At 55.7% G+C, this 17,257-nt stretch overlaps 1 protein-coding gene across 1 annotated transcript; it reads right to left on the reverse strand.

The window, feature by feature from the left end:
• Positions 1-6,114: 6,114 nt before the first annotated feature.
• Positions 6,115-9,369, reverse strand: LOC132479043 (keratin, type I cytoskeletal 13-like). The gene is made up of 6 exons (XM_060082577.1): positions 8,872-9,369; positions 7,691-7,773; positions 6,997-7,153; positions 6,648-6,809; positions 6,433-6,558; positions 6,115-6,339 (listed from the first exon to the last, which is right to left on the reverse strand). The coding sequence occupies exons 1-6, from the start codon at positions 9,367-9,369 to the stop codon at positions 6,115-6,117; spliced, it is 1,251 nt and encodes a 416-aa protein (XP_059938560.1).
• Positions 9,370-17,257: the final 7,888 nt, after the last annotated feature.

The following is a 17,257-nucleotide window of genomic DNA, read 5'->3' on the forward strand; positions in this document are numbered from 1 at the left end:
CACAGAGTTATTATGGCTGTTCATAAAAATGGGCCAGAAGAGTGAATACCAGCTCCTTGCCAACTCCCCCAAATCCCCACCCCCTCCACCAGGTGCCCACCCACCTGATCCCTCCCAGGTGCTGCAGGGGGATGGAGAGTCTGATGTGCTCAGCTCTTTGAAAGCCCCCCAGGACAAGCGGCTCAGAAGGATGCAGCCTGCATTCCCTGCTCCTCTCCAGCCCCCAACAGCTCCAGGAGCACCATCTAACAGGGGGCAGGTCCCAGCCACCCCGAGATGCACTGTCCCAGGCCAGGAGGGAGGAAGGGCACAGCCACTGACATGGGGAAGCTGGGACAGTGCGTCATCACCCACCATGGGCCACAGCCCTCCTGTGACATCTCTTCCTCCTCTTCCCTCAAGCGAGATTCCCCTTACTAGGAAGCCCCAAGCACCCTCATCATACTCAGGGTCTTCTGTGGACCCTCGAGGCTGCTCCCCAAAACAGAGGGACACCAGGCACCCAAGGGGTCTCGGGGCTGCAGCCCTGCCCTTAGCCATGGCCTGCTGCCCAGGTGCCCCACTCAAGGCTGGGGACTGGACAGGGTCTCGTGTCGGGACCAGGTTTAGTACCCTGTCCCTCCACTCCATGTCACAGCAAGTGGCTAAAGTGGCACTGACATGCTTTCTGGAGTGAGCCTGCCCCCTGCAGGGCCCAGGCAGGACACACAACCCCATTAGGGAAAGCAGAGGTGCACTGGTCCATCCAGCCAGGGCGGAGCCTTTGGGAGAGGGAGGCACCTCGTGCCTTGGGGTGAGGAAGAGGCTGACTGTGCAGCCAGGAGTCACACAGCCATCAGCCACCTTCGTGCAACACTGCCGTGAGGAGGCACATCCCTCCCAAGCTCTGAGGCACTGGGATGCTATGGGCACATTCCACGGTGATGACTTTGTCCCCTAAGCATTGGGGCTTAAGTGAGAGCCCGCTTCTGCCACAGATTCTAGAGCTGAAACTTTGGCTTTGACAGAGGGCCAGCCACAGTCTTGGAAAGCACGTTGGAATGTGGATCCCGGCTCTCCTGCTGGGCGGGTCTCTCAACCAGTCTGAGCCTTGATCTTCAGATGTGTAAAATGGGTGCAACAGTGCCAACTCGGGGTTGTTGTAAAGATTAAATGAAATAAAGAATAAAAAAGAGTCCTAGGGCTTCCCTGGTGGCGCAGTGGTTGAGAGTCTGCCTGCCGATGCAAGGGACACGGGTTCGTGCCCCGGTCCGGGAAGATCCCACGTGCCGCGGAGCGGCTGGGCCCGTGAGCCATGGCCTCTGAGCCTGCGCGTCCGGAGCCTGTGCTCCGCAACGGGAGAGGCCACAACAGTGAGAGGCCCGCGTACCGCAAAAAGAAAAAAAAAAAAAAAAAAGAGCCCTAGACAAATGCTGGACACGTTACTTTCCCCTTTATTAGCATCCCCTCTATTTTGGCATCTTTTGCATTAACTACGCTCACTGGCAACCATTGACATAGAGGTTAGTCAGCCTCCATGGACAGGGCTGCTCCTCACAGCCCTGGGAAACAGGGGTGTTGAGCCTGGGGGAGGGATGGGGCATGTGGGCACCTGGCCAACCCCAGGGAGGGGCAGTATTGACCAAGCAGGACTGATAAAGCTGCCCTCCCTTGAATGGTCACCCCATGCAGGTGACTGAGGGGATGAAATGAGTCCCGGATAGAAAGAGCAGATTGCCCTCCCCTCCCCCAAGGCTCTCCCACATCTCAGACCAGAGCCCTGAGGTCACCACCCCTGTCCAGCTCAGGAAGTCTCCCGGATTGGCTTTGAGAGAAACACCCACCCCACCCCCCACCCCAGGGTCCCCTCCAGGCCTCCTCAGGATTCCTGATAGGGCCACAGAGATCCGCGGGTGGAGCGCAGCTTCTTGGTATCCTCCCCAGGGTCTGGGTGAAAGGGTCCCAGGCCAGAGCCCCTACCAGGCCCGGGGTGCAGCTCATGTCACTGCTCCACATGGGCAACTAACCCCACACACCACCAAGCCCCCCAGCACTGGCTCAGAAAAGGAGGGGGCTGCTCCCTACACAGCTTTGACCTGGGTCTCGGGAAGAGGGGCTGCTCCAAGCCCAGAAAGGCCTGGGAGGGCCTTGCACCAGCCCTGGGGCTCAGCTCTCAGGGCCTCCTCCAGCCCAGTCCCCTCCCTCACGCCTACAGGACAGTGTGCTTGTCGACCTCTTTCATTGCCTAGAGCTTGTCTTCCTTGTCAGCTCCCATTGCTCCATCCAACACATTTACTGAGCTCCTATAACAGCCTAGTTAGGAGGATGGTGAGGAGGGCAAAGCCATCCCTGCCCTGAAGGAAAGAGGACAACAAAGCTTAGTTTACTGAGCACTTACTACGAGCCTGGACTGTTCTAAGCATTTGGCTTTCACAACTTCCGAGGGAGGTGGTATTTAGCAGGAAGGAAAGTGAGCCCACAGGGTTAAGTGGCTTGGCCAGGGTTACAGATGGAATCAGTGGCAGAGATGGGACGCACGCCAGGATAGCATGGCTATCCTGTGGCCGTCGCGCCCTGCCTTCCAATAATGGCCATGATGGCCATCAGTACAGGGGGCCTTGGGGACAGAACGGGGAGGGTGGGAGTGGTGGGGAAAGAACAGAGATCTGTGGCAGAAGGTGAACCCTGAACTGAGCTTTGAAGATGGCAGTAATTTACTGTTGCGGGTATCAGCTCCTACCGCCCGCCAGTCTGTGAACTCCCTAAAGAAAGAGGCTGTGTTTTGGCACATCTCTTTCTCTCCAGGATCCAATAGAGCGTCTGATACACGGTGCACTCAATTAACAGCTGCTGATGAAATAGATTAATAAAAAAAGTAACCGGGTTTGGGAGTGGAGGTCATGTCCTCTTTCTCTTTGATGTCTCAGCTCCTAGCGCAGCTCTGGGCATGTGGATGAGAACCGAGGCGCACCTCGTTCCTCAGTGGGGGTGGGATCTGGGATGAGTGGACGGTGACACCTTTCCCCTGTCTTAGCACGCTGGGCGGGTCACCTCTGAGCGACCACTGTGGACTAAACCAACTGCCCAGTGCCCAGACAGGCTTGGGGTGCAGGCGGATGAATGAAGGCAGCGACTATGCGGACAGGGGGGCGGGAGGGGGAGGGGAAATGAGGAAGGGGCACGGAAAGGGCAATTGACAGGAGTGGCAGAAGCCCCCTTACCCCCTGGCCGCCTACCCCATGGCAAAACTCAGATGGCATCCAAGAGGCACTCTCCCAGTTCATTCACTGGTGTCTCCCCTCAGTAAGCACTGGCTGAGCCCCAGCAGTCGGCTGGACACAGCCCGGCCCCCTCAGCACACACGGTCTACAGTCAACACCCGGGCAGGAGGGCACAGATGTGCCAACACCTGAGTGCACCCCACTCTCTCCGGGTGCCACAGAGGAGGGGGTGTCCGTCTCAGTCGGAGTGTTGAATAAAAATCTGGTGGTCTCCAATAAAACAAAGAGAACAGGGGAGGAAGCTCAGATCAAACGGAGGCCACTCACTGAACAAGGGCCTGAGGGGTCCAGCCATGTGACTGGCTCACTGAGAACAGTTTAGAATGGCAGGACGTCTGGGTGGGCGGGGAGAAGCCAGTGTAGAATTAGGGCCAGAGAGAGGCCGGAAGAAGCCAGACCCCGGTGGCCTCTTGGCTGGTGAAGAGTCCAGACTTTCCTCAGTGGCCAGTGGGGAGCTATTGCAGGCATCTCTAAGCCGGGAGGAGGACTTTCCGTTTCCAGCAATGGCCCTGGCTGGCGTGTGAAGCACGGATAAAGGGGAAGCTCAAACCGGAGGCAGGGAGGCCAGGGAGGCCATGGAGGCTGTAGCAACCTGCCCAGCAAGTGAAGACACTGAGGACATCGAGCATCCACGGGATGGACTTGTGAGGGGGCGTGAAGGAGGCAGGGAGCCAAGAGGACTCCCAGGCTCCTGGCTTGGGAGGGAGGACCAGGAAGGCCCAGATCTGGGAGAAGGAGGGACGCTCCTTCAGATGAGTGGATCTCAGGAGGTGATGGCCGGCTCCTCTGGGCATGTGAGACTGGAACAGAGGAGAGGCGCCTCGATGGAGAGTCATCAGGACATACTGGTAATTGTGACCATGGATACGTCCCAGATGGCCCAAGGAGGGGCGGGGCGAAGAAGCAAAAGAGAAGACTGCCTACGTCAGAACCCAGGGGACCCGTCCCCGTGAGGAGCAAGCAGAGCCGGAGGAGGCTGCACGTCTAAGCCGGGACGTCCAGAGAAGCAGGGGGAACAGGGGTCCAGAGGGGAGGCGGCGAGGAGGGTCAGCATCAGCACAGGCTGAGGTCACTCCTTGAGTCGTGCATCTGGTCACTGAGTGGCTTGGAATGGCAGGACCTCGGGGCAAGCAGAGGGGTGGGGGGACTGCAGGTGAGGATGCCCAAAGGAAGCTGCCTCCGCAGAAAGCAGGAAGGCAGTAGCTGGGGCCGGAGTCACTGTCCTAGGCCTCTTTCTCCCCACACTTGCCCTGCACTAACCCCTTGCATTCTGCCCCAAGGCCTCTGTACCTCTTTCCCGCATGTCCATGTTTGCAGGGCGCCATCACCCGGGAGCCACCTGTGGCCCTGTGTTTGTCATTATCGGCCCCGTGGCTGACGGTCGGCCCGGGTGCCTTGTGTCCCCCCCAGCTGGGAGCTCTCTGGGCCGGGCCTCGTCAGGGTGGGCCGTTCAGCCCGACCCCACCCACCCACCTCCCCCCACCGCCCCCAGTCAGGGCCTTGGCAGGTGCCACCCTCAGAAACCAAGCCAGAATCAAAAATATATTTGCAAGAAAGTGGGAAACTTTATTGAATTCGCTTTTCTTTTTAGTAGAGAAGCTGAGGGATCAGAGGAGGCAGGTCAGGGGGAAGAGGAAGCAGACCAGGAGAGAAGGGTGGGGAGTGGCTGCCCTCGGGAGGGTGCGGGTCGAGAGCAGAGTGGCCGAGCCTGGGGTCCTGCAGTCCCTCCTTTGCTCCTGCAGGGAACCGTCAGCTCTCTCCTCTGGGTGCTGAAGACAGAGCGAGGGGCTGCCCGGCAGATTTAAAGCTTAATTTTTTCTGAAATGCGGCGAGCGGAGGTGGTGCCGCTAGTAGAGACGGTGCTGCCTTGGCTGACGTTTCCTGGGAAATGGAAGAGGCAAAGGGCCTTCAGGCTGGAGAAGACCCAGCTCAGGCCCCCCTGGAGGGCCCCAAACCCCTAGTCAGTCTGGTGGCGTGGTGGGTAGTTGTTGGGGACTCTGTGTTATTGTCTGGGGGACTCCCTCCATGACAGCCCCGTCTGTGGGGTTGTGGGGACAGAGCCACCTAATTTGAAAGGAAAAGAGAGGAGCAGGGGACACCTTCTGCTCCGGTACCATCCCCTCTTCCTACACTGGGGAACCCAGCACTGCCGCCCAGCCCGCCCACAGGGCCATAAGCAGGAGCCTCGTCACCTCTCCCACTGGGTTATTTCCTTACCTCCTGTGGTGAAGCCGGGAAACCTGGGAGAAAGGAGAGAGGCAGCCATGAGTGGAAGGCAGCTGAGGACAGCCGCCTACCTGTCCTCACATGGAGTCTCTCAGCTCATCACTTGGAGCCCCTGAGTTGGGCTCTTTTCCCAGCTGTGCCCCCAGCCCACAGAGCAGCAGCATCAGGTGACTCCCAGGCCTGGCCTGTCTGTCTGTGAAGCCTCAGGAGGATATTACTAGGCATTTGCTGGACGTTTGGTCCTCCCTCTGCTTCACTCGACCCCTTACCCCTCCCTTGATCCCACAAGGATGGCCTGATCCCTGAAGATAGTCTGAAGGCAGTTACATCTCTATTTTAACAGCTTTCTTGGGCTGCCCTGAATCCAAGCTAATACTTTTCCAATATGAGATATTTTCTCCATAGTCCCTAGTCCTGCCAGTCTAACCTGGAGGCCCGAATTCAAAAGTTAAAGGAAATGCCCCTACAGTCTGATGCCAGAGGACAAGAAGGAAGCTCTGGTCCTGGATCTTGGTCCAGGCTGTTGAAGCTCAGACAGGTGTCCTTCCCTCCCAGACACAAGGGCCTGATCCCTTAGGCCCTGCCTGCTCTGACAGCCCAGGGTCCCGCAGTCACTTTCCCACGTGACCTACTTGGCGTCCTGGCCCTCCAGCAGGCTGCGGTAGGTGGCAATCTCCTGCTCCAGCCGCGTCTTGATGTCCAGCAGCATCTTGTACTCCTGGTTCTGGCACTCCATGTCACTGCGGAGCTCGCTCAGCTGGGCCTCGATGCTGCTGATGAAGCCCTGGATCTGCTGCAGCTGCAGGGCGTAGCGGCACTCGGTCTCCGCCAGCGTGCTCTCCAGCCCGGCTTTCTGGTGGGGCAGCAGAGGAGAAGGTCAGAGGGGAGGCGGGCCAGGGGGAGGGGCCTAGAGGGGGCAGCCGCTGGGCAGGGGCAGCAGGTGTACCATGCTCAGCTGGGACTGCAGCTCAATCTCCAGACCCTGGAGCGTACGCCTGAGCTCCGTGATCTCCGTCTTGCTGGTCTGGATAATGGCGGTGTTGGAAGACACCTCCTTGGTCAGCTCTGCGCTCTGGAATTCAAGCAGGACCAAGGTGATGCAAGAGCCCAGCTGGAGGGCCCGAGCACCCCCTGGCTCAGCGAGGTTAGAGGGCCAGGTACCTTACTGTGGAACCAGGCCTCGGCATCCCGGCGGTTCTTCTCCGCCATGGCCTCGTACTGCTCCCTCATCTCCGCCAGCACGCGGCTTAGGTCAATGCCTGGGGTGGCGTCCATCTCCACATTGACCTGGCCGGCCACCTGGTTTTTGAACTCCTTCATCTCCTGTAGGGATGGAAAAGGAAGATGCATGAAGCTCCTCAGCCTGCCCCTCCTCGGCTCTGAATGCTACTGGAATGTTCTGGAATGTGCTTCCAGGTCCCACCGTGGAGGGCTGAGCCTGGCTGCGGCAGAGGGCTCCCCGTCATCACTGAAGGTGATTCAGCCACGGCAAGCACAGCCCACCTCTCACCTCCTCGTGGTTCTTCTTCATGTAGGCCAGCTCCTCGTTCAGGCTCTCAATCTGCATCTCCAGGTCAGTCTTCATCAGGGTCAGTTCGTCCATCACCCTGCGCAGGCCGTTGATGTCGGCCTCCACGCTCTGGCGCAGGGTCAGCTCGTTCTCATACCTAAAGGATTTTTAAATTGAAAAAACAACATAGAGGGCTTCCCTGGTGGCGCAGTGGTTGAGAGTCCGCCTGCCGATGCAGGGGACACGGGTTTGTGCCCCGGTCCAGGAGGATCCCACACGCCGCGGAGCAGCTGGGCCCGTGAGCCATGGCCGCTGAGCCTGCGCGTCCGGAGCCTGTGCTCCGCAGCGGGAGAGGCCACAACAGTGAGAGGCCCGTGTAATGCAAAAGCAACAATAACAACAACAACAACAACAAATAGAAATGGTATTAGGAGTTTGGGTTTTTGAGCACAAGTCACCCATTCTCCTTACTTAGCACTGCAATAAACCTTTCTCTGCTCCAATAAAAAAAGGAAGGAAGGAAGGGAGGGAGGGAGGAAGGAAGAAATGATATTAGACACTCCACTGCCCCTGCACTGGACTCTGCTACTTCCACAAGACCTTCACTCCTGGGATGCTCTGGTTACATTGTTCAGAGGAGCATTTGTCTAAAACTATAACTGCTGGGAAAGGGGAATGAGGGAAATAAACTCACTTGAGCCTGAAGTCGTCGGCAGCCAGCCTGGAGTTATCAATCTCCAGAATGATCTGGTTGTTTTCGATGGTGGCCGCCAAGATCTGCAAAATACAGAAGGTAACCAACCACTGGAGGGTCCACAAGCTTGGGGAGCAGGACTGGGAAAACACGGGCAGGACGGGTGGCCATCAGATTCTGCCTCTTCTCTGCCCCTGTGAGCTGGGACAGGGCACTTCTCTCTGGGCCTCAGTTCCTCTTCTGTAAAGTGAGAGACGGGACGGGTACCCTTGGTTTGTTCTGTCACTCCATCATTCTATGTCTGGTCATGGTGGGAAAGATCGGGATGTACATTTCAGGGGAACGACCCCACCAAGAACATCTGTGGTTGGTCACGTCTCTGCAGTGTCAGACTGGCAACCTCTCGTGGCCGCTGTCTTGAGGGCCTTTCTTCTCCTTAAGATCAGGACAGAATCAGCCTGGCCCCCCCAACCGTTCATAATAACATCACCGGAGCTGGCCTCCCCTCTGAGCAGGGTGGAATTCCAACAAATATCCCCATCCATTTGAATTTCTTGTCTAAACTTTTGTGTTCCAAAGCATTTAAAATCCACCCCACATAGCTGGGACTCAGCCCAGGCAGATGGATTTCTGTTCCAACAAGCTGGCATCACAAAGTGATGGAGAGGCCTTGAGGGAGAGAATCTCAGCTTAGCACTGCCTAAGCCTCTGCCTGCATCATCTCCCCTACCTGGTCGCTGCCCATTGAGAATGCCAGTTTAAAGGAGGCCCCTAGAAAATAGTGTTCCCAAACCAATGAATGAACATGCATTCCTTTCTCTGTTGGTTTTAGCCATTCTTAGTAGCTTTTAAAACTTCCAAATAACCCAGCACAGCTTCCAAATAACCCAGTGGGTTGGGATTATAGAGATTAAGTCAGTAATAACATAACTGGAAAGCAGTAAAAAAAATGTTGCATGAGTAAGAACAATAAAAATGAATAATGGGAGAGAACGCATAGCCTGAGAAAGCCCAGCAGGAATAGAGATGCTTGATAGGCAGTAAAAGACTAGATTTTCCCCCAAAGAAAGGGTAAGAATTCTGCCCACACTGCATCTTTTGGTCCCTGGGGACCCTGCTTTTCCTGGCCATCACGTCTCTGCCCTGCTCAGAGGAACCCTCCTCGACCTGCAAGGACTCACCTTGGCCCGGAGGTCCTCGATGGTCTTGAAGTAGGGGCTGTAGTCCTGCTCTGGGATGGTTGGGCTCTTCTTCAGATGCCAGTCACGGATCTTCACCTCCAGGTCAGTGTTGGCCTCCTCCAGGGCGTGCACCTTCTCCAGGTAGGAGGCCAGGCGGTCGTTGAGGTTCTGCATGGTGGTCTTCTCATTGCCAGAGAGGAGGCTGCCATCGCCACCACTGAGGCAGATGCCAAGGCCACCACCATATCCTCCACCAAAGTCACCAAAGCCACCACCAAAACACCCACCAAAGCTGCCACCTCCAAGGCCACCTCCAAAGCTTCCACCCAAACCACTACCAGCCCCTCCACCAAAGCCGCAGCTCATGCCACCCCCAAGGCCCCCAGATGATCCCCCAGAGAAAAACCGGGTTGAGCCGCTAGAGATACTGAGACCTCCTCCCAGCTTGCAGGAGCCACCCCCATAGCTAGCAGAGGAATTCTGCAGGAAACAGCTCATGGTGAGAGCAAGATGGGCAGAGAGCGCTGGTGCGGTAGGATCTTGGCTTGGCCTGGCCGAGGACTGTGGCTCTTCCCCAGAGTGGATGCCTTTTATACACCTTCCAGGGGGTTGGACAGTTGCCCCATCTTCTCTCCTCCCTTCTCCACCCTCTGACTGGTGCCAACTGCACGTCTGTTTCCCACAAGCTCATTACCTCTGTTCTCCAGGGTGGGTTGTGCCACTGCGGGAGGGGGCATTTTTTTTTTTCTTAATCCTTAACAAAAGTGATGATTCAGAGGGAACAGTGTTCTACTTGAGACTACCCTTTGACAACTGAATTCTGTCTCACCTCTCCACTTAGGGAACTCTCTCCCATCGGCCCCACCCAATGTTAGAACCGGGACTGAGCTGCACCGGTCTGCCAGGGAGCCTCTGCAGAGGAAGGGTGGCTGCAAAGTGGTCCCGCGTTGTCACTTCAGCCCTCTGCCTCCCTCCTTCCTGTTCCTAAAAGGTCTGACTGGAATGTTCTGCGTCTTTCTCAGCATTTCATCTACTCCAGTGCTCCCAGCAGCAATGACGAACTTTGCTTGGTCCTGTGGAATCAACAACCTTGAAGGCTTTTAGGCTGAGAAAAAAAATGGCTCCAAGACCATCAGGTAAAGTCATGGTGGCAAGGGACCTTAGGGACCATCCAACACAGTTTCCTCAGTTGGGGAAACTGAGGCATAGAAAGAGCCAGTGGCCCTGCACATTATAATAGCTAACACCCTGAGATCCCTCACCATATGCAGGCACTGGGCTAAGAAATTTATATTGACTGCCTCATTTAATCTTTGCAACAGCCCGATAAGGTGAGTACTCCTATTATCCCCATTTTACACAGGAGGAAACTGAGCCTTAAGGGCAGAGTCAGGACTGAAACCCAAGTCTGGTCCTGTCTACACTAGGCTCCGTTTTTTAGGCATTTTTTCCTACAGTAAAATGGACAAATCATAAGCATCCAGCTTAATGCATTTTTACGCACGTATGAAAATTTAAGCATGTATTTACTTGTGTAACCACCAGCCAGAACATTTCTAGCACCCAATAAAGCTCATTGTACCTTTTCCCAGTCAATCGCCCCCCATACACCCCGTGCCCCTAGCATACCCATAATTCCAACCCTGTCACCATAGATCAATTCGGATGTTCTCAGCCAGGGGCTATTTTGCTCCCCAAGGGACATTTGATAGTGTCTGGAGACATTTTGGTTGTCACAACTGGGGGATGCTACTGGGACCTAGAGGATAGACACCAGAGATGCGGCTGTGCACAGGACATCCTACTGTGCACAGGACAGCCCCTGCCCCAAAGAATTCTCCAGCCCAGAAGGTCAGTAGTGTCGAGGTCAAAAAGCCCTAGGTCAGCCTGGCCCATGGGTTTAATTACTCCATTATAGCAGCCACAGAGCTATAGCCACGTCCAGAAAGGAAGTCTTGTAATACTGAGCAGGGTTCTTTCTAGCCCCCCAACCACATGACACCTGCCTCAGCTTGTGAGTGTTTGACCAAGAAGCCACATAGAGGATGTGACCCAGAACCTGGGGCCAGGGTCTCTGCCGAGGAGCCTGGGATGGGACTGAAACTCAGGGTCTGCTTGGGAAGCCAGCGGAGGAGGCCTCACCACTCAGGCTGAAAGAAAAAAGAAACGGGTCTTGAGCTGGCCTCTCAGAAGCCCGGGAGAGAAGGAGAGGTTCCAGGGCTGAGAGTGCAGGAAGGACACTGGACTCGGACTCAAAGCCTCCACTCGCCAAGGGGGCCAAGGTTGCCGTGAATGGCCTCCTGGGAGCTGCCCGCCCACAGCAGCCTGAGGGGCTGGGTGGGATAGGCCAGGAGCTGGAGTGAGGTGATGCAGGCTTGAGGTTGTCCTGGAAGCCCCTTCGCTGATTCAGCAAGACCAGAAGGGAGGGTTCGGAGTCAGGGCTTTGTTGGCCTCTGTTTTCTATGGGTAGGGAAGTGGGCCTGCGTCTCCCCCAGTGGGTGTCAGTGTCAGGGAGAGAGCCACGTCGGGCTGCGGTGCTCTAAGCCCACGGGGAGGCCAGGGACCCAGGCTGACCCTTGACCCTGCCCTGCCCTCCTGGCCAAGCTGATGGCTCAGCTCTCTCTCTGAAAACGTGTGATTCAGCCCAAAGTGGGAGCCCTCCAAGAAGGTGATTAATGGAACCTGCCAGACCTGGAACGACAATCCTCCTGGGGCTGAAGAGCAGGTTCGGCCAACGCCTCTTAGGCGAACAATAACCACAGATCCTCCAAAGCCCCACGGTGGCCAGGACATGCCTCCCTCACGGGGTCAGGGCTCAGCCCCTCTTCACGCCTCCCGAGCAGGGTATGCCTTGACACAGGAATGTCTTCCTCTGACCCAAAGTGAACCCCAGGGCCCATGGGGCGGGGGGACACATGCCAGCGCTCCTGAAGGGAGCTGGGTAGAGACCCATCCTGGGGACCCCATTTCTCCTCTCCCAGCCCTTGTCCAAATGGGGCAGGACAGAGTGCTGGGGCTGAGGCACTGCCCATATGTCTAAAGCTTCCTTCTTTGCGTTCTGGCAAAATCACCTCTGCTCTAACGTTTCCAGGGAAGGGGAGGGAAAGCCCCATTTATGAGTGACCCCTGCAGAGGAAGCTGAGTTTAACAGGTTGTCACACAACAACAGGAGAGGGGTTTTATTCGCCCCATTTTATAGATGAGGCAACTGAGGTTCAGGGAAGCTAGGTCACTAGTCCAAGGTCACCATGAAGTCAAGATTTAAACTGGCATCTGGCTCTCTCTACCCCACCAGCTGGTGTCTTGGAGCCTTGCTGCAAACTCAGTGTCTGATCTCTGAGGGTTCCATTCTGTATGTGTTAAAAGATAATAAAATAACACTAGTTAACATTTCTGAATACTGTGTGAAACACTCTACAGGCATGACTTCATGTGGTCCTTGATACAACTCTGCTATTGCTATTGTATCCTTTTTCCAGATGAGGAAACAAAGGCCCAGAGAGGTTAACTACATTGCCCAAACTTGAGTATGTCAGAGCCATGATTCAAACCTCTGGCTCTAGGGTCTGCGCCCTTAACTACTGCCTGGTCAATCCCTTTCAGGCCATGAAAGGCCCTGTCCCATCCATAGGGCCTTCTCTCTTGCCCTCTCCATTCTCAGGCCTCCTGTCACCCAAGACCCAGCCGGTGGATGGTCTTGCATCCCACAGTGGTTAGGCCTGTGCAGCTGTTGGCCTGATGGTCAGCCTGTCTGCCGTCTGGCCTGATGTGAGCTCCAAAGCTTGGGGGCTTGTAAGGGTACTTACTCAACGCAAAATGTCAAAGCCTAAATTGTCCTAGGAAATTGCCTGTCCAACTCCTTCATTTCACACGTGGAAAAAACTGAGACCCAGAATGCCAAGGCCCAGGGCAGTGGGAAGGGAAGAGTAATCCATGGATCTCTAGCTCTACCACTGATTCACTGTACATATGGTGTACATATGGGGGTACATATGGTGATTCATTGTGGGCCTTACGTTGAAATGGCTTCTAAGTTTCCTTCAGCAATGCCCTCTGAGGCTCTTGTTCTCAAAAATTTATCCAGAGTCACCAGATTGTTCATCTGCAAAGTTGAGGCCTAGACCTCATCCCCCAGCTCCTAACCCAGCGTTCCTTGCTTGAATCTTGGATTGGGCTCCTCCCTCCTTCCCTCTCTCCCTGGACAACAGGGGGCCTGGATCCCAGGCTGGCTGACCACCTCCCAAAGTGTCCTAAGGCTCCCCCCCAGGGGAAGGGTCTCTTGTGAAAGGCAGACCCACCCCAGACGGTGGACCCGGGCCCTCTGTCAGCCCTCTACCCTCAGAGACACCTGCTTGACACAGCAATCCTCAGGAGCCTTCTCCAGACTAGCCTCAAGGCCTCAGGGCTTCACGTTTCTACATAATCAGCTTTCTAAAATCCCTTTTATACCACCAGGGTTCCCCAGAAACCCAGCGAGGCCAGCAAAGGCTTTGAATTAGGTGGACCTGTTTCAACCCTACTCTGCTACAGACTGGCTGTGTGACCTTGGGAAAGTTACTCAACCTTTCAGTGCCTCGGTGCCGCAACTGAAAAACAGGCATTAGATGAGTTAGTATTTGAGAAGCACCTGACCCACAGGAGCTCCCGGCAGGCGGAAGGCTACTCTTCCCTCCCTATTACAAGTGAGGAAATGCGAGCTTCTCCTTGTTAGATGGCCCGGCGGAGAATTCTTCTGGGCCTCCTCCATCCAGTGCCAGTTCATTGCTTTGCCTCCCTCTCTGGTTTCTACAGCCAGCACGGCACCCACAGCAACCAGACATGTGACAGTTGGTGGCATTCCTGTCTTATTTCTCCCACTCAGTCTTACATTCCCTGAAGACAAGGGCTTTGTCCTCTGAATACTGCTCCTGGCACAGGGGAGCTCTGGCTAACCGTCCGAGAAGCTGTTTCAGAGACACGCTGTCTGCTGGCTTTAAGTGAGAAGGAATATCTAGCAGGAATGGTATCAAGTCGGGTCACCCCAGCTGCAAATCTCATGGGAAAAGCTGCCACCTTCTTATTTCCCCTCGTGCCGCCAGCTGCCCACGGAGGGACAGGTGACCCCCAGGTGGGCACATGCCCAAGACATGAGTGAATGTCCAGAGCCATGTCTAAGGCAAGAAAGAGCAAAAGAGAAGAAAGTTCATGCATTCGTGCAACAGCTATTTATTAAGCTACCCCTCTGAGGACTCAGCGGTGCAGGGAGGAGACACAGCCCCTGCTGTCACAGGCCAGGCTCCCTTCTGAGGTCCCAGGACGCAGAGCAGCCCACAGACAACCTCGGGATCAGCTCGTCCAGTCAGACACCTCCATTTAAAGATGTGGAAACTGACACCCGGAGGAGAACAGGGACCAAAGTCCTCAGGGAGAGAGGGGTGGGCATGCCCCACGCCTGCTCTGGGAAAGCCAGCCTGAGCACAGAACACACCCGGGGCCCTAATCCCTAGTCCCGAAGCTGCCCTCTCTGTGGGGAAGAGAGAGGCCTGCTGCCTGCTTCCCGGATTGGCTGGAAACCCAGCCCCACCTCCATCCAGGGGCAGGAAGCGGGCTGTCTCTGCCCCGAAGATGATTTAAGGGCTCAGCCAGGCACGAGCTATCCCTGGGTGTGGACATCTCACTCCACGGTCAGGCAGGGGACAGGACTTGGCCAGTTCCAAGGGCTTCTCTGATAGCCTGTCCCTGAATCCCAGCAGAGCAGGAACGGGAACTCAGGGGAGATAGAAGCAGCCTCCCCTTCCCACCCCCACAGCTCAGGGTCTGGCCCAGAGAGAAGGCTCACTGGATGAGGGCTGAGCCCCCATGCCACCCTGCACCTTTGCAGATGTGGTTATTTTTGCAAGCAAAGAAGACTCTTCGGTGGCTGTTTAGAAGGCCTGAGACCTCTCAACAGAGGCCCGGAAGTCGGCGAGGCACGAGCAGCAGCCCGGCCACAGTGGGGTCGGAGAGTTCCCAAAAGGAGCCTGGCTGACCCCAGGATGTTGGGGACGTGGAACCTGGTGCTCTGGGCTTGAACCACAGCGTGAGAGACCAAGGTGGCATGTGACGACAATCTTTCTGACTGTAATGGCTGTGTGACACTTGAACAGGCTGCCCCTAGAGGTTAAGAAATGGGTTTCAGACCAGCACACCCTCTAAGGAAGGTGTTGCCAACTTCTGTCACCCTATGGCATCCAGGGAAAAGCAAAGGTCTGGAATCAGAGAGACCGTCCCAAACCCAGTTTCACTATTTCCTAGTTTATGGCTTCATTCAAGTGACTGAGCTTCCCTGGCCCTCGGTTTCCTCTTCTGAAAACTGCCTCTGAAGTCTGACCCCCAGCTTCAAAAGCTGTCTGGAGAGTAAATGAGATGCCATCCATTGAATGCCCTGCCCAGAGCCTGGCAATGTGCAGACACTTAATAAATTCCCTTTCCTTCCTCCGGCCCCAGGGAAATCTGGCCTCAAAGTGTGTACTCAGGAGACACATTCTAGATTAAATCTCCCCCAGAAAGAACAGATGCCACCTTCTCTCCAGCCATGGCTGCTGGGTGAGGAGTTGTGCCCAGCGAGACCTACGGGCTCCCTCTCAGAGGGCCCGGCCCTCCTCCCAAATGATCTGATTCCAAGGAGAACAGCGGCACCTCCTACCTGCTCTTCCCAACAGAACAAAGAAACCGGTTCTCCCTCTCCCCGCAATCCTCACCCGAGCCCAGCCCAGCCATGGCACCCAGAGTTCTCCACTTCCTCATTCCCTGCCCTCTATCAGGGGCTATGAATCCCAAAGGAAACAGCCCCAAACCAGAAGCAACAAATCAGGTGTGCATGGATACCGCTGCTCTAATGAGCCCTCAGGTGGAGACTGGTGACAGGAGAGCAGGAGCAGGATTTAGACAGAGAAGGACAAGTAGGGGTTGGTGTTGCTTTGGACTTAAGCTTGGAGAAATCAGGGAGGACTTCCTGGAGCTGGTGTTTTTCGCTCTGGGCACTTTCAGTGCTTTGTGGGGAGATGGCAGCTTCAGGGGGGATGGGGGCCAGCTTTGCAGGGGGGCAGAGAGGGGAACTGGCTCAGCCACTCTGGAGGTCAGGTGTGCCTGGCTGGAAAAGAGGGGAGGTTCGGGGGGTACATATGGTGAGGGCCAGAAGCAAGGAGGAAGGTCCTGGCAATGCGCTGTGAAGAACCAGGGCCTGGGGTCCCAGAACAAGCCCTGGTCTTGGAGTCATACAGGTGTGGGGCCCAGCCCCAGCCCTGCTGCTTACTATCCATCCACGAGGCCTCTGGGCAAGTCATCAGCCTGACTTCCTCATCTGTAAGTTTCTCTAAGTTCCCTCATCTCTAAGATGGAACAATAAATCCTGACCACCAGCAGTTGATTAAATGAGACCCTTAGGTGGGTGTGCCTAGCGCAGTGCCAACCATACAGTGGTGAACCAGAGCCATCTATTCAGTCAACCATCCAGTAAGTGATTAGTCCATGTGTCCAGCCCTGTGCTAAGTACAACACACTGCTCTAAGGAATCCCGCCTCCTGCTTCTGTGATCACTAAATGGGGTAAGCAAGACAGCAAGTCATCTGAGCCACCTGATTTGTCCCAGGCGCCCCAGGTAACCCAAAGAGTGACCGTGCAGGGACGAGTTCAAAGTCAGGGGGAGATGGAAGTGTGTGGGCCCTGGGCTTCCTCAGAGGCCACCAACAAGAAAAACTGGACATACTACCAAGAGATATTTGCAAAAGGAAAAGCAATTCTTTATTGCATGGACATGGTACAAACCATGAGCCTGTTACACGATACAGCTGCTTCTCACACCTCCCTGCTATAAGGGAGGTGGGAAAGCTGAAGCGGGGGTCTGGGAAAGCATGTGAAGCACCCAACTAGGAGATGAGGGACCCCTTGAGCTGGACCCTCTGAAGGCAGGGCCTGGAGTTTGCTTTTCCTTTCTTTTCTTTTTTTTCCCCTTTATTAATTATTTATTATTATTATTTTAGCTGTGTTGGGTCTTCATTGCCGCACGCGGGCTTTCTCTAGTTGCAGCAAGTGGGGGGTTGCTCTTGGTTGCAGTGCGAGGGCTTCTGATTGCAGTGGCTTCTCTTGCTGCGGAGCACAGGCTCTAGGTGCATGGGCTTCGGTAGCTGTGGCTCGCGGGCTCTAGGGCACAGGCTCAGTAGTTGTGGCTCGCGGGCTTAGTTGCTCCGTGGCATGTGGGATCTTCCTGGACCAGGGCTTGAACCCGTGTCCCCTGCACTGGCAGGTGGATTCTTAACCACTGCACCACCAGGGAAGCCCGAGTTTGCTTTTCTGGTCCCTCCGGCCAGCTGTCCACTCAGCCTGGGGAGGGTGGGGATGACGGGGGTGTCTCTCCTGCGCTGGGCAC

The sequence above is a fragment of the Mesoplodon densirostris genome, chromosome 18 (assembly GCF_025265405.1).
Source record: "Mesoplodon densirostris isolate mMesDen1 chromosome 18, mMesDen1 primary haplotype, whole genome shotgun sequence".
Lineage (NCBI taxonomy): Eukaryota > Metazoa > Chordata > Mammalia > Artiodactyla > Ziphiidae > Mesoplodon > Mesoplodon densirostris.